The sequence below is a fragment of the Coturnix japonica genome, chromosome 2 (assembly GCF_001577835.2).
Source record: "Coturnix japonica isolate 7356 chromosome 2, Coturnix japonica 2.1, whole genome shotgun sequence".
Lineage (NCBI taxonomy): Eukaryota > Metazoa > Chordata > Aves > Galliformes > Phasianidae > Coturnix > Coturnix japonica.
Genome location: NC_029517.1, coordinates 115,311,102 through 115,324,725, shown reverse-complemented (window position 1 = coordinate 115,324,725; position 13,624 = coordinate 115,311,102). Strand labels below are relative to the sequence as shown.

The window sequence follows — 13,624 nt, the reverse complement described above, 5'->3', positions numbered from 1 at the left end:
AGGAAGGCTTTGTCTATGAAATGTATTAAGTGAGTTAAATGCAAGACTTAGTAGAAACAGTCAGTGACGAGGAATGAGAGGAATGTAAAGGGAGGAAAGAGCTCTATTTTAAAGCTAATTTGAAGAAAATGTTTACATCACTTTGAAATGATGAGGACCAATTGAAAAGAAGATTACTCAGTATGAAATAACACAACCTGTCTAAAAAATTATTCTACAGAAGTAAAAAAGATAACCGATCAACAGGAAAGTAAAGAAAAGAAAGGTGATAATGGAGTATGCTGGAAAAGATGGATTTTTATTGCATTGGTTATCACTTTGAAGTCATCCCAATCTGATCACAGGTTCCTAACATCAACAAAAAGGTGTAAGAACACAGGCTATAATACGAAGACATGACCAAGCTAGAGAATTTCTTGGTAAAGATAAATGCTTTTTGATGGCAAAGTTCTGTTGAGTTTAGCTGATATCAGAATTGTTAGCGATGCTCTTTGAAAAATTATTAATAGGTTAGGCTCACAAGATTTGAAAAAGCAAGCACGGTTTATACTTTCATGAAGCAAAGAGGCCATAAAGAAAAAATCTGCCTAGAATGTGTGATTCAAGAATTAAATCAACCCCAAAACAGACAAGAAAGTGGTTTTCTTGATGTTACCTAACATTTGTATGGCCATAAACAGTATTCTCCATGGGTTTGTCAATTATAAGCTGTATTAAATCATCCTATCTACCTTCTTTACAGGCAAGTGGGCTTTGTGAACAGGAGAAAAGCAGTAGATATAATCTCTTAGCATCTTAGCAGTCCTTGTGACATGATGAGATCCTCATTAGTGAGCTGGGAAAACCTGGTCTAGTTGAAAATGCAGGAAGGTGAGCACGTAGCCAGCAGGATGACTAATAGAAGCATAGCTCTCAAAGATTCACAAAAGATCTACTGAATAGGGTTCTCCAGTACTGTTGAAATACTTGTTATTTCAAGTAACTTGTGCATTTTATCTTTCTTTAGTTTGCAGTTAGTGCCAGGCTGTAAGGACTTTGGCCAACTATAGCAGAAGTCAGACAAACAGAGAGCACAGTTCATTTGCAACAAGGATAGAGCATCACATTGATGGCAAACAACTGCAGAAGAATAAGAGGTGAGATAACAGAGTAGGTATCAGTTCCTTGGAACAAAGTGCTAAGTACAACAATGAAAAAACTGAACGTGACTCAGCACCATCCCATGAGCAAGTTATCCTCCTACTTGTCCTCAAATGGGACTCTGCAGAATAGGCCTAGTTTAAATTCCTTCAGAAACATACCAATACAAACCTTGAGAAGGGTCCTGCAGGAGAACAGAGGACGATTAGATATCTAAAAGGTGTGACTGGCAAGGAAAAGCTGAGAGTGCTTAGTCTAGTGAAGAGAGAAAGACACAGGAAAGGAGGCAATAAACTTCTCCACACCTACTGGGAGGTGGGTAAAGTAATAGATTTAAATTACAGCAAGAGGGAATGTAGGTTATGCAACTTGCTGAACAATCAGAACAATCAGATGGTAGAAGAGATCATCTGGAGGGGTTTAGGAATCCTCATTGCTGCATCTTGTCACAGAACAGTTAGGCAGTTTTGTGTTAGGAATGCTGTTGCCATGGTCTTGTCATGTCTTTCTATTCTTGGTTGGCTTCCAAGGCGGGTCAGATGACCATTAAGATTCATATTCATCTACAGACCTTCTCAATTTTTAGTATTATATATAACTTTATATAGCAATCCAGTTATTGCTTTATACTCTTTTGTGGAAAACCAGAGGACAGATAACAGTAATATATAAACGTTACTTAAGGAGAGTACTCAAAATAAGCAAGTGAACAGAAACTATAAATGTATATCATGTTGCTATTTTAAAGGCATGCCAGTTTAATCTTTTGTGCAGACGCAGACAGGAAGATTTGTGAAATACTGACCTAGGCATTCTGCTTTCTCCATGTGGATTTGCCCAGATTCAGATTACGTGTTGGTCAGCATAGTCTTTAAGTCTGTGTACAGAGACGCAGGATGTATTTTTCTGAACTAAAGCCTAGTGCAGTCAGTGGAATCATTCCAATGCATCACTTTTCTCATCTGTCGTGTTTTAATATTCTGATCCTCATAATGATCCTTGAGCACCTCCCAAGTGTGCTGTCAGCAATGGAAGTGAAATACACCAAATATTTATTTGCTCAACCTCTTTCTTAAGAAAAGAAAGATGTGCACAGCTGGGTGTGTTGCATTTGTTGGGGATTTTCTTTTGTTTAGAATGTGAACCAACCATTGAATTTTGAACAATGCTTTAATGCATATGTTTAATATGCCTAAAGCTTTACTGATGTAGTATCTTCCAGGGACACATTATCAAAGAAAAGAGCATAAAGTGAATCCCTGTTGACATATGTGGCTGGTATGAAAGCTGAAATCTGATCTAGGAAAGCAAAGGAGGTTTTGCTGCTCTCTCAATAAGGCCAAGATTTCCTTTGAAAGGCTTTACACTCCTTTGGCAGCAAATAAAGTAACAATTAATGAACAGTACTTAGAAAGTATTTTAATTATTCCATGTTTCAACAAGCAACTAAACCCTATAATTCTTTGATGGGACATGTTGTTCTCCTTTTATGGACTAAGAAACAGAAACACATTCATGAACATGCAGCAAAGTGGTGTTTGTTGGTAAGCATCAGGTGCAAGATTTTCCACTGTCAGGTCAGAACTCTGACCAATAGGTTATAGCCATAGCTCTACCCAGAGTGATGAGAGAGGAACCCCAGGGGCACTAAGAGGCCTTGCTGACCCTGCCAGCCCTGCTGTGATCTCAATGGGAAGGAAGATAAACCCTCTGTTTTGTAGAAATTCCAGTATATGTAGTGAAAGAAGGAAAATGGGGGTTATTCTGGAGGAGACGTGGATCATTCCTTCTGGTCTTACAAAATGATTTCAGATCTGAGTGGAAGACAAAATTAAATATTAACAACTGTGTGAGAGACTGCATGCAGGTGAGAGGGAGTGGGGCAACGAACGCTGAGAGCAGGATCACACCTCCAGCCACTGTTACTGCTCCCATCTGTATAGCAATAAAGAAACAACAGCTTCTGTATGACATTAAGCAAGTCTGCTAGAGGGAACATGCAGTGTCTTAGAATGCAAGGAAGCAAACTCGTGTTTGCCACTGCCAGCATCCAGAGTATGGAAATGACATAACATGCTAAACTTAGAGACCTCTGCCACCAATGAGTTAGTTGTCTTATCTTCCACATAGTTTGTTCCCAAGATGAGAAACGACCCAAAGAGATAAAATGCAGAGAAGAGAGAGGAGTATTACTGTGTATCAACTCTGTATCAGCAGGTGATGAAGAAATGATTGCTGCTATAATTTCAGACCCCACACAGAGCTGTGGGTTGCATGGTATTTATCTCTGCTTATCTAAAATCAAAACAGTAACTCCTAAAAGCACACTGTCCATACAGATCTTTTATCAATACCTAACCCAGGCAAACGGAGAAATGTTCAAGCCAGTGAATGACACAGATGACTGTAAGTACTAGAAGAGTTGTCAGGAGTAACAGTAGAGTTCATTAAGCTTACGGTTGCTTTGATAAAGGAATGTAGAAGAGAAAATATTAGGCTTATTTTGATACACTGCATTAAAAATACACTGATGTTTTTTATTGAACCCCACAGGGTCAGCTCTACAAACATTCCACTAGACTTCTCCAAAGACTTCCCAGTGCAGTGAAGAGAATTCCTCATATTTATAGGAAAAAGTAAGAAGAAAAGTAGCTCTATTTATTCTGAGAATTCAATTTATAGCTGAAACCACACATGCGCATATCTGCACACAGTCCATGTGGTGAAAGATGTGCTTTTAACTCTGAGTCTCTTTCCCCCTCTTCTCTGTGCTTCCAATCTGCAACTGGCGCCTCCTCATCTTGAGCACTGCATCTGGGCACCACAGTATAAGAAGTATATAAAGCAATTAGAAAGCAAAACATGATAGTGCTCTTTGTCTAGAGTGAAAAAGAAAAATAAAATAGGACACTAGGAAAAAAAAATATCAAAAAGAAAACAAAAAAACCACATCTTTCTCACACCTTGAATCTAAACCAAAAACAGATCTGTAAATATTTTATAATACTTGGATACCTGAAGTCAGTTTTACCATTAGAGAAAGAATGTATATATGTATATACATATATATGTATATATATATGTCCAGGTAGGCTACTTTGACAATTTCTGATTTTCTCCATCTGCCTTTGCCTTCCCACAGATTAAGTTTTTGTGGAGGTCTGACTTCTGTAGGGAGCAGTCAAAGGATGTGAGAAGAAAAGAGGGTTGTTATGTGAACAGCTTCATTATAGATCTCATGGAAATGGTTCAATCAATCATCTTCCCTCCCAGGGCACCGAGGAGCCAGAAGCTACATCTGAGCATTTGCCATACTGTGGCCTGAACTCCTGGGAAATGGCAGAGCAGAACAGTTCTGACTAGCAGAGCAGATACTTCTCCACCTTCTTTCCGCTATGTAAGCTTTCTGTCTCATGTTAATTGAAGTATATCAACTCTCCAGTTCAAGGGGCAGGGAAAAGCTGCAGTTATATTAGTGATGCACAAAGTAATTAATGGTTTGAGGAAGGAAACTCAGTCACACTTGTCTGGCTTTTCACCACGTGTAACAGCCTGAAGGGAAATAGAAACATGGCCAAGTTGGGTTAAAGGGAAATCCTTCCCCCATTTCACCAGTGAAATTTGTTAACACACATCATCACTGATGATATAAGGAGGAATACAGAGAAACTGAGAGGCTTCTTTTCAGGAAATGCATGTGCTTGGACATATTTCAAGGCATCTTAAAAACAAAATATTAACTTCAGATTATTGTCTGAACTTAAAATAGTAGGAGAAACAAACAAAAGTCTTTCTTGTACAAGTCATTCTTACTTCCCTATGTAGTTTCTTAAAGTTCATTTCTGACTGCTACCTGAAATGCTTCACTGACACTGGGAGAACGTTAGTCAGACCAGAAATAGCAATTAAGTCACCCTTTGATCGGGAGAAGTTAGGGTAGATTCTGCAATTCCTGTTGCTTAGTTTCCTAGTTTTGCATATTATTCATAAAAATCAAAGAACGATCCAGGCAAGCTCAAACTAGTCTAGTACAGAGTGCATATTAAAGCCATTGTACAATAGAAATCTGCATAGAAGTATTTTAATCAGGCTTTATATACAACCTCAACTCCTATTATTATAATGACAATAAGCATTGAGCTTCAAATGCTGCGCTGATTAAATTGATATAGGAAGTCCAGCATAATTTATCAGCACTCTTCTATAAAAATGACTCAACTACTGCTGCCTGCCAGCCCTAAAACCCAAACCACAAGAGGCCTGTCACTAATGAAATATGGTAATGACTAAATTTACAAAAGAAAAAATAGATGGATAGACAGTACACGATGCACACTAGAGATTTCTGTCTCCCTACAGATAGAGTTTAATTTGTTATATACTTAATCTTAGTCCTTTTGTGATTTCAGAAAATAAGGCACATATATGTAAATTAATTGGTGGATTCTTTATTACTTTTACATTATATTTAAAGAAAGTTTAAACTCTGCTCAAGGTTCTGAAAATGAATGCTGAAGCCTTCTACCTAAAACTGGCAAAATGCAATCATACAGAAACATCTGAAAAACAGCGTGGACAGACCAGCTCATGTTTTCCACTGAAGCACACCTTGGTTCAGGATGCCATGGAGAACTAGGAAAGAAATGGCATGCATTGAAACTTCACTTAGAATAAGCATCGTTCAATAAGTCATTTGGGGTTGGTTTGGTTTCTGCTTTTGTTCTCAACTTCTACAAATGTATTTTTGAGCCTCAACCACAGAAGGCTGAGGACAGCCCTGTTCAAGTGATGTGAGTGTGGTTATATCTCATGAGCCTGAATGCTGATCTGGAATAGTGACACAGGATGGCCCAGAACACCCAGACTGAGTTGCCAGAGGCAAGTGGCTCCAACTGGCAGGAGTCCATGCCAGCCACAGTGCTGCCTGAGTCCAGCCCAACCTCCACCCCCTCTCAACATGCACTGCTGAACCACTGAGAGGACCCTACCCAGCTTTTGGCAGCAAGGCATGTACACCTGCTAAGGCAGCAGTTTGGGTATGTAAGGAAAAAGAGGGCACACATCAAAGAACGGTGTGTCACAGATAATTACTGCAGCATGATCACATTTATTCAGTCTGCCTGAGCACAACAGTTCCATGGCTGGAAAATGCTCCTTCACAAGGTGAAAATCTTCCACAAAATTGTTTCTGCCAAAAACATTCGTCCTGTCTGTATTAAGTAGATTAATGTACCTCCTGATGGAACAAGACCTTGCTCAGCACAAGTCAGGAGTGAAGTGAAAAACAACCACAGCACTCTGAAAAATCTCTCCAAGCCAGGGGACTAAGATCACAGGAGCAGGAGCTGACTGTAGACATACGAAAGCAAGCAGAACCACGGGAGGTCCAGAACAGTGCACTAGGCTCAAGTCCAAATTGCTTCCTTGGTGATGCCTTGCTGGCAGGTTCAATGCCTCAGATGGACCAGGAGCTCCTATTCTGCTCTTCAGAGATTTGGGGCTTTGAACCTCAAGTTCAGCTGCAGAGCACCACAATAACTTGCATGAGCATTTTCAGACCCTGGCCACTTTGATCTTCCATAGTTTTGCAGTCAAATCATGACAGTCAAATCACAATAACATGAGAGAGGAAGAAGGCAATAGAGGAAATTAATTCCTGGCTATTTTGCAACATCCGTTCCATATGTCCAGGAATATACAAGACTAATTGCATTTTCACTGACGTCAGCCTAATCAACAATCAGTTTACAAAGTGCAATGTGTACTCACTAGGAAATACTAACTTTCTACAGAACTTCTAAACACATTTTACTAGATTAATGTAACACCTCCTCTCCTTTCTGTTACTACTTTCATGATTTTTGTATTACATGTTTAAAAAACAAAAATAGCGTACTGAACTCCTAGCACATCTTTCCTTTAATGAGCATTTGTGTGAATTTAATTCCTCTTAAAACTGCCAGTTTTCTCACAGGAGGTTGACAGCTGTTCAAAAAACTTTTTATTTACTGGATTTTTTAATTGGGAAAAAAAAAAACAAAACAAAAAAACCCCAAACATCTGTGTCATTATCCTGGACAAGTGATGCAGATTATCAGCTTCGGTTGCCATAATTCATTCCCTCTAGGAAAAATCCTACTGTGGAATTTGGAGATAATATAAGAAAACCTGCACATGCAAGGTGACTAGAGCTTAAAGAAGTGCTCAGAAATCCTGGTATTGTGTTACAGGCTAATAAACAGTTCATTAAATGCATGGACTGTCCAAAAGATGCTTATAAGGAATTTTAACCTTCCAATACCTTAAGAAGTGTATTAAACAGACACATTAATAAACACACTGATGTGGGACAAACTCAAGGGAAGACTGACAAAATGCTGTTTCTGCTCCTTGTGCAACTCAAGTAGACACACATAACTGGTTATTTTCACTCAAAACAGAAATATGGGTAATGTAGTATGCCAGGTACCACAAATCCATCCTTTTTTTCAGGTAGACTTTCTGGCCTGTTCATGGATTAATTCGGTCATCCATAGTTGAGCGATTAGGGTATTTCAACTTGTTCTATTGATTGTACAACATAAATTTCTCACAATTTGGACTTCATTTTGTAACTTCTCCTTTTCAAAATCTCCCAATACATGCAAGTTTCAAAACAATAATTTATTATTATTATTACATTTTACCTTCCTTGAAAGGGCCTTTTCATCCTGTTCAAGTGACATGTACTTACAACTGCTTGCTGATGTGAGCAGTCCTAGACTGTTTAAAGGTTGCAAGTGTGGGGACAGAGTAGCTTAGAGGACCTTGGCATAGGTATTTTTTGTTTACATGCAGTCAATGCTGATCTCTGCTCCCTGCCAAGTGAGCCTAGATTTCAGTAATCTTCTAACTGGTATTTAAGCACGTCACTATACACGCAGTTTTGCACAGGCCTTGGAAAGGAAGAGGGAATAAATGTAACCTAGTCACAAAATATGTACCTTTATTTTTTTATTTTTCTATTTTTTAAGTCAGATCAAGCACTCTCTAATGATCTCAGCAGAACATTCAACCTGTAAACCCATTGCACAATGAGGGCATGGTAAGCAGTACTTTTCTTTTGACTTAAAAAAGAATAAAAAGTTTACTATCGGTGCATTATTTCATCCATTAGGATGCAATCCCTTTATTAGAAAACTAGAATGCAGACAGAAACCATTAAGCTGCGTGCTCAAAGAAAAAAAAGTCCAGCACTGAAACATCACGACTAACAATCCATCCTGAGCCTTCCACAAATAGCAGCTCAAACGTCGAAGCCACCCTGGCTAAAAACCTAGGCTTGCTCTATTTATATTCTTCCCACATGTCCTTCAGAGGGTGCTTCAGCAATCTGAATAACTCGCAGTTATAAAAGGTTCTTGCTTTTCCATTAGATGTTATTTTTAGGCTCCCTCGCAGGGCCCCAGAGGCAGCGTGGAGCAGCGGTTCAGCTCCTGTGGTGCTGGACAGCTCCCGAGGCAGCCCCGGGGTCCGGGCCGCCCCAATCTGCTGCACAGCACCAAAGGCAGCTCCTTCTTTCAAAGTTGATTGTTTTCGTTTTCTTTTTACCCTTCTTCGATTTTTTTTCCCCTAAATGTCTCATCTTTCCCTTCCACAAGTCAACTGAATATAATTGCTGTTGTCCCTGATGGTGCCAGTGGAGCCACTGGGTGTTGTCTTGATCCAGTTTATAGGAGGGAGAAGAGGTTCTTTGGTATATGTATACCCAGAGTGAAATAAAGAAACAACAATTCAAATGTTGGTCTGACCAGTTTATTACAAATCTTAATCAGGGAGATGGGGAAGGTGAGGACGGACAACTTAGGGTGATGGGAAAGGTGAGAACAAATGATTTAGGGTGATGGGGAAGGGAAGACAGGTGATAGAAAAGATATAAAGAGGCATAAAGCGGGGATAGTCACCACCAGGATCCAGCAGTGGTCCTGGTGCGAGATGTTCCAATGGTCTGAGGCAAAAGGGCACAGAGGGAGAGCAGCAGGATTCAGGTAGCAGGTCCAAGAAGGTCTGTCAGCAAACAAAACTTCTGTAGTGAGGGATCTGATAGCAGACACCTATCCTCATAGTTGTTGATCCCTCTTTTATCCTCCTTTTCCCCTGCCTACTTGACATCCCTGGGTGCTTTAGCAAGTGTCATGTGAGTGGCCTGAGATGGCCATCTTCCTTGAGATAAGTCCACACAAAAGACCACTTCACGGCCATTAAGCTGCAGCTTATCTCTGTTGTTGCCCTTGGCCTTGTCCATCTGTGTCCCTCAGACAAAGGATTTTGTAACCTTTGCTCAGGACTTGTCCATCAGTGTTCTCCAGACAGAGGATTTCTCAACCCTTGCCCAGGACTTGCTTGGACTTGTTCATCTGTGTCCTTCAGCAAGCTTTGAGTCAGTGGTATAAAAGAATAACCTCTTATAGATGTGCACAAAGCACCATTGCTGTGCATCATAGAATCACAGAATCATCAAATTGCTCAGATTGGAAAAGACCTTAAAGACCATTGAATCCAACCACAACCTAATCATTCTACCCTAACTAACAACCCTCTGTTAAATCATGTCCCTGATCACCACATCCAAACGGTTTTTAGATACATCCAGGGATGGTGGCTCAACCACCTCCCTGGGGAGCCTATTCCAGTGCTTAACAACCTTTTCTGTAAGTAAGTGTTTCCAGATATCCAACCTAAACTTATCCTGGCACAACTTGAGGCCATTTCCCCTCATCCTGTCATTTGTCACCAGTAAGAAGAGACCAATCCCACTCTCACTGTGAACACCTTTCAAGTGTTTAAAGAGAGCAATCAGGTCTTCCCTCAGCCTCCATTTCCCCAGACTAAACAGCCCCAGTTTCTTCAGTCTCTGCTCATAGGGCATATTCTCCAAGCCCTTCACAAGCCTTGTTGCCCTTCTTTGGACTTGCTGCAGCACCTCAATGTCCTTTCTGTACTGAGGTGCCCAAAACTGAACACAGTACTTAAGCCAGTGGAAAATTCTTCTGTGACACTATCAGAACATCTGATAATGTTTCTTCTTTTTTATCTATTCTTTTTCATGTGTAAAGAAACTGGAGCCTATACACTCAGGAAGACAACATGCTCTGTGTATAAATGCTGTTGCCAAAGGAGACAGTACTGACTCACTGATATGCAATGGATCAAATGGAGCTAACCAAAATGACAGCTCTACCTTGGACACCGGTACCGGGGGACTTTAGAACTGAAGTAGCCTCATTTCAGAGGCTTTGAACAGCATGCTGATACAAATATCTATATCAGAACTAAGTGACTGGAAGTAACTTTCTAATTTTCCTTCTTTCCCCGAGTATGACACTTCTAAGACGTTTGTGCCCAAAAGTCTTCTGCTTGATTACTTCTGTCCTTATGTTTGATAGGTTACTAAGAAGCATAAAGTTCACGTCATGGGATGAAAAACAGGTAAAAGCCATCTGAACTGAACTGGTTCCCCAGATTCTGAAATACATATTGCTTCCAAACAGCCTTTATGAACACTGTATTATATTTATATAATTATATATATATATATATATATAATATATTTATATATATATATTTTATATATATTTATATTAATATTTAAATTCAATATTGCAGCACATCTGAAGCTCTTCTCCCCAGTACAACACAGCATTTCCTGAAGTGCAGGGCATCTTGTAGCCCTACAAGACATAAAATTCTACCACCTGAAATTATCCTAAATCAGAATCTGCTCTATCTGTGAAAACACTATGTTAAAAGTCCACCAAAGCTTACAAGCTGCTGTTTTTTTCCTGCGCTATTGATACTTGCTCTACTGAATCATTGTATTGATAGTCAGAGACTTAAAAAGAATTATACTCCATAGGAAGCAAGGTGTGAAAAGGCCACAAGAAATCTTTTTCTTCTCTAGGAGGATTCCTTTCTTGAAGGAATGTCCTGGAAGCATAATGGCAAACAGCATAGAGAATACGTATACAGCATAGAGAATACATATTGCTGTGGTGAGAAAAATCAAAGGGTTTTAATTTCTGACTTTATGCTTATAGCTCATTTGTGGTTTGGAGTAATGCAACCAAAATGAATGCAGAGAAAAAAATTACCACCAGGCTGGCACTGATTCTTATTTGTATGGTATCAAACTGCAGTTGATTTTCTTGAATAAAGTGATAGTTTCTTGTACGACTTTGTAAAACAGACTTTGCTAAAAGGGCAGCATTTACTTGAGGAATTACCCTTTATTCACCTCCTAACCTGGTAACCCAGCAAAAAGGTTTAGTGTTTCTTATCAACATACATCACAAATTCTATTCATAACAGTCTACCTTAAAAACGAAAACCTTTGTGATATTGGAGAAAGGGCAGAAAGCAATGTGTACACTGGGATGTTTTGTGTTAGTGTTAGTTTGTAGTCATTCAGATGCCTGCTATGAAAAAACATTATAAAAAAAGAAGAAGTGTAAACCAGAACTGATAGTTATGGAAGACTATTTTAAAACAGATTTGGCAGAAAATGGTATGTGAAAGTGGGGCACCGGCTTTTAAACATTAGTTCACTGTACTGAACAAAGTCTAAAGAGCTCTCAGGCATTTCTTTGTATCTAAGACCAATGGATGCACTTAATTCCCTCTTCCTCAAATATTTTTAGGTCCACTGAAAAGCAAAAAATCAGTGTCCCTGTCTTCATGGAGCTGATGTGTGGAGGTTTCATTCAGCTGAAGGCAGAAAGTAATAATAAGCATCCTGCAAGAAATGCTCAAAGGCTTTCAGGTCCTAGTCCAACTTATTGAAACAGTTGTGGCTGGGCAAAAAGGGCATCTTCAGTGCCGCAATTACTACAGATACTGCAGTCTGTGGATATTTCATTTAGCTATTAATCAGGAGCAAGAATAGCTCAACTGATGAACCATTTTCTAAAACAGTGAAATATGCATCTTATAGGACATAGGGTATTTTATATGATTTCTGGGACTCGAACGTCAACCCAGCCTTTCAGTTAAGCTGATTGAATTTATTTAATGAGCTGTCCAACAATGGAGGCCAGACCTGCACTTTTCACTTCCTTCTGAAGGGAATTTCAGTAGTTAGCAAACAAGCCTGGGTCTAATCTGCTTCCGTCCGCAGCCACTTGAAAAATGACGCTTGGCAAACAGCTCTGGGTGGCCTTGGCATCTGATGGAGATGGATGTGTTGTACCAAGAAACAGGGAAGGAGAAAGAGGCTGAAGCACATCTATGTAACCTAGAGCAATGAACTGGCTCTTTATTGCCATGACACATTTGCAAACACTGTGACTACAGCAGGGCTGGCTCCAGGAAAGCGGCTTTCCTGGAACTGCTACCCAAGGGATTGAGAAAAGATTTACAGCAGTGGCAGAGGAGCTGTGGGCTCTGCGTGCCTTCTCCTGAGCCTTCTCCTGGCAAGACAGCTGTGTCCAGCCATTGCTTGGATGGATGGTGGTGACCCATTAAAGCTGTGTCCCAAGGGTCAATTCCTCACTCCCTTCATATAGCTTTCCTGGCACCTGATGCCCGCAACATTCAGCTCCCTGCCAGGCAGACCAAGCTCCAACGACCAGCGCTTCTCTGATACTGAATTCCTTCACAAAGCAGCAACCAGAGAGGACAGAACCAGATTTTCAGGGCACACTTCAGGCAGACTCCACAGCCATCCCCAGCACCGCAGCCTGAGCCGAGGGAGAAGGGGGGAGGAGAAGCTCGCCTGTCACACCTTCATCCCCAGCTCGGGGTGAAGATGTGAACTCAGCTCGTTGACCGAGACCCCTGCCTGAGAACCTGCCGTGCTCTGTGTCGACAGCCTTGCCCCTCCCGCCCTTCCCCCCCCGCCCCGGTCCTAAATACACACGGATTTTATTTCCCAGAGCAGAGGATCAGCACCAGCCTGTGCGTGCGTTAAAAGGACAAGCGAGGAAGCACCGGAGCTCACCCGAAGCCATGATGCTGGTAACGAGGAGCGGGGCTTCACCCCCAACCCCAGACGCAGCGGGTGGAGTGTAACCACGCCGACCCACGAGACCGAAGAACCCCCCCAACCCCGTGGGGACGCAGACACAGCGGGGCCGCTTACCAGGTACCAGACGCCGAGGATGATGGTGCCGGTGCGGACATGGCAGCAGAGGCAGCAGCTGTTGGAATAGAAGCGCGCCCAGGGAGAGCTCAGCATCTCCGCGACTCTCGGGGCTCCGCGCTCCGCGACTCTCGGCCGCGCTGCTCCGCGGGGGCGGTGCTGGGACGGGCAGGGACCGCCCCTCCCGGCGGGCGGGACCCGCGGCAGCCGCGGTGGGAGGGGGCTGAGACGGTCCCGGAGCGGTCACCGCAGCCCCGGGGGGCTCCTTGGAGGGACCAGGGTCGGGAAAATACTGCAGATATAAAATACTTCCTTACCTGCCTCTGTAGGAGCAGATACCGGCTCCTGGTGGCATATGTGAAAGCTGTG

At 41.5% G+C, this 13,624-nt stretch overlaps 1 protein-coding gene across 2 annotated transcripts in view; it reads right to left on the bottom strand.

Annotated features, from left to right (window-relative positions):
• Nucleotides 1-13,431, bottom strand: part of LAPTM4B (lysosomal protein transmembrane 4 beta) — a 57,459-nt gene extending 44,028 nt beyond the window's left edge. Inside the window, exon 1 of one of the 2 annotated variants that reach the window (XM_032442805.1) lies at nt 13,256-13,431. In XM_032442805.1, the coding sequence (XP_032298696.1) occupies nt 13,256-13,351 (96 nt within the window). In that variant the 5' untranslated portion in view covers nt 13,352-13,431. The remainder of the gene's footprint in view (nt 1-13,255) is intronic. The other variant, XM_015856097.2, reaches the window with a different exon arrangement.
• Between the last annotated feature and the right edge of the window lie 193 nt (nt 13,432-13,624).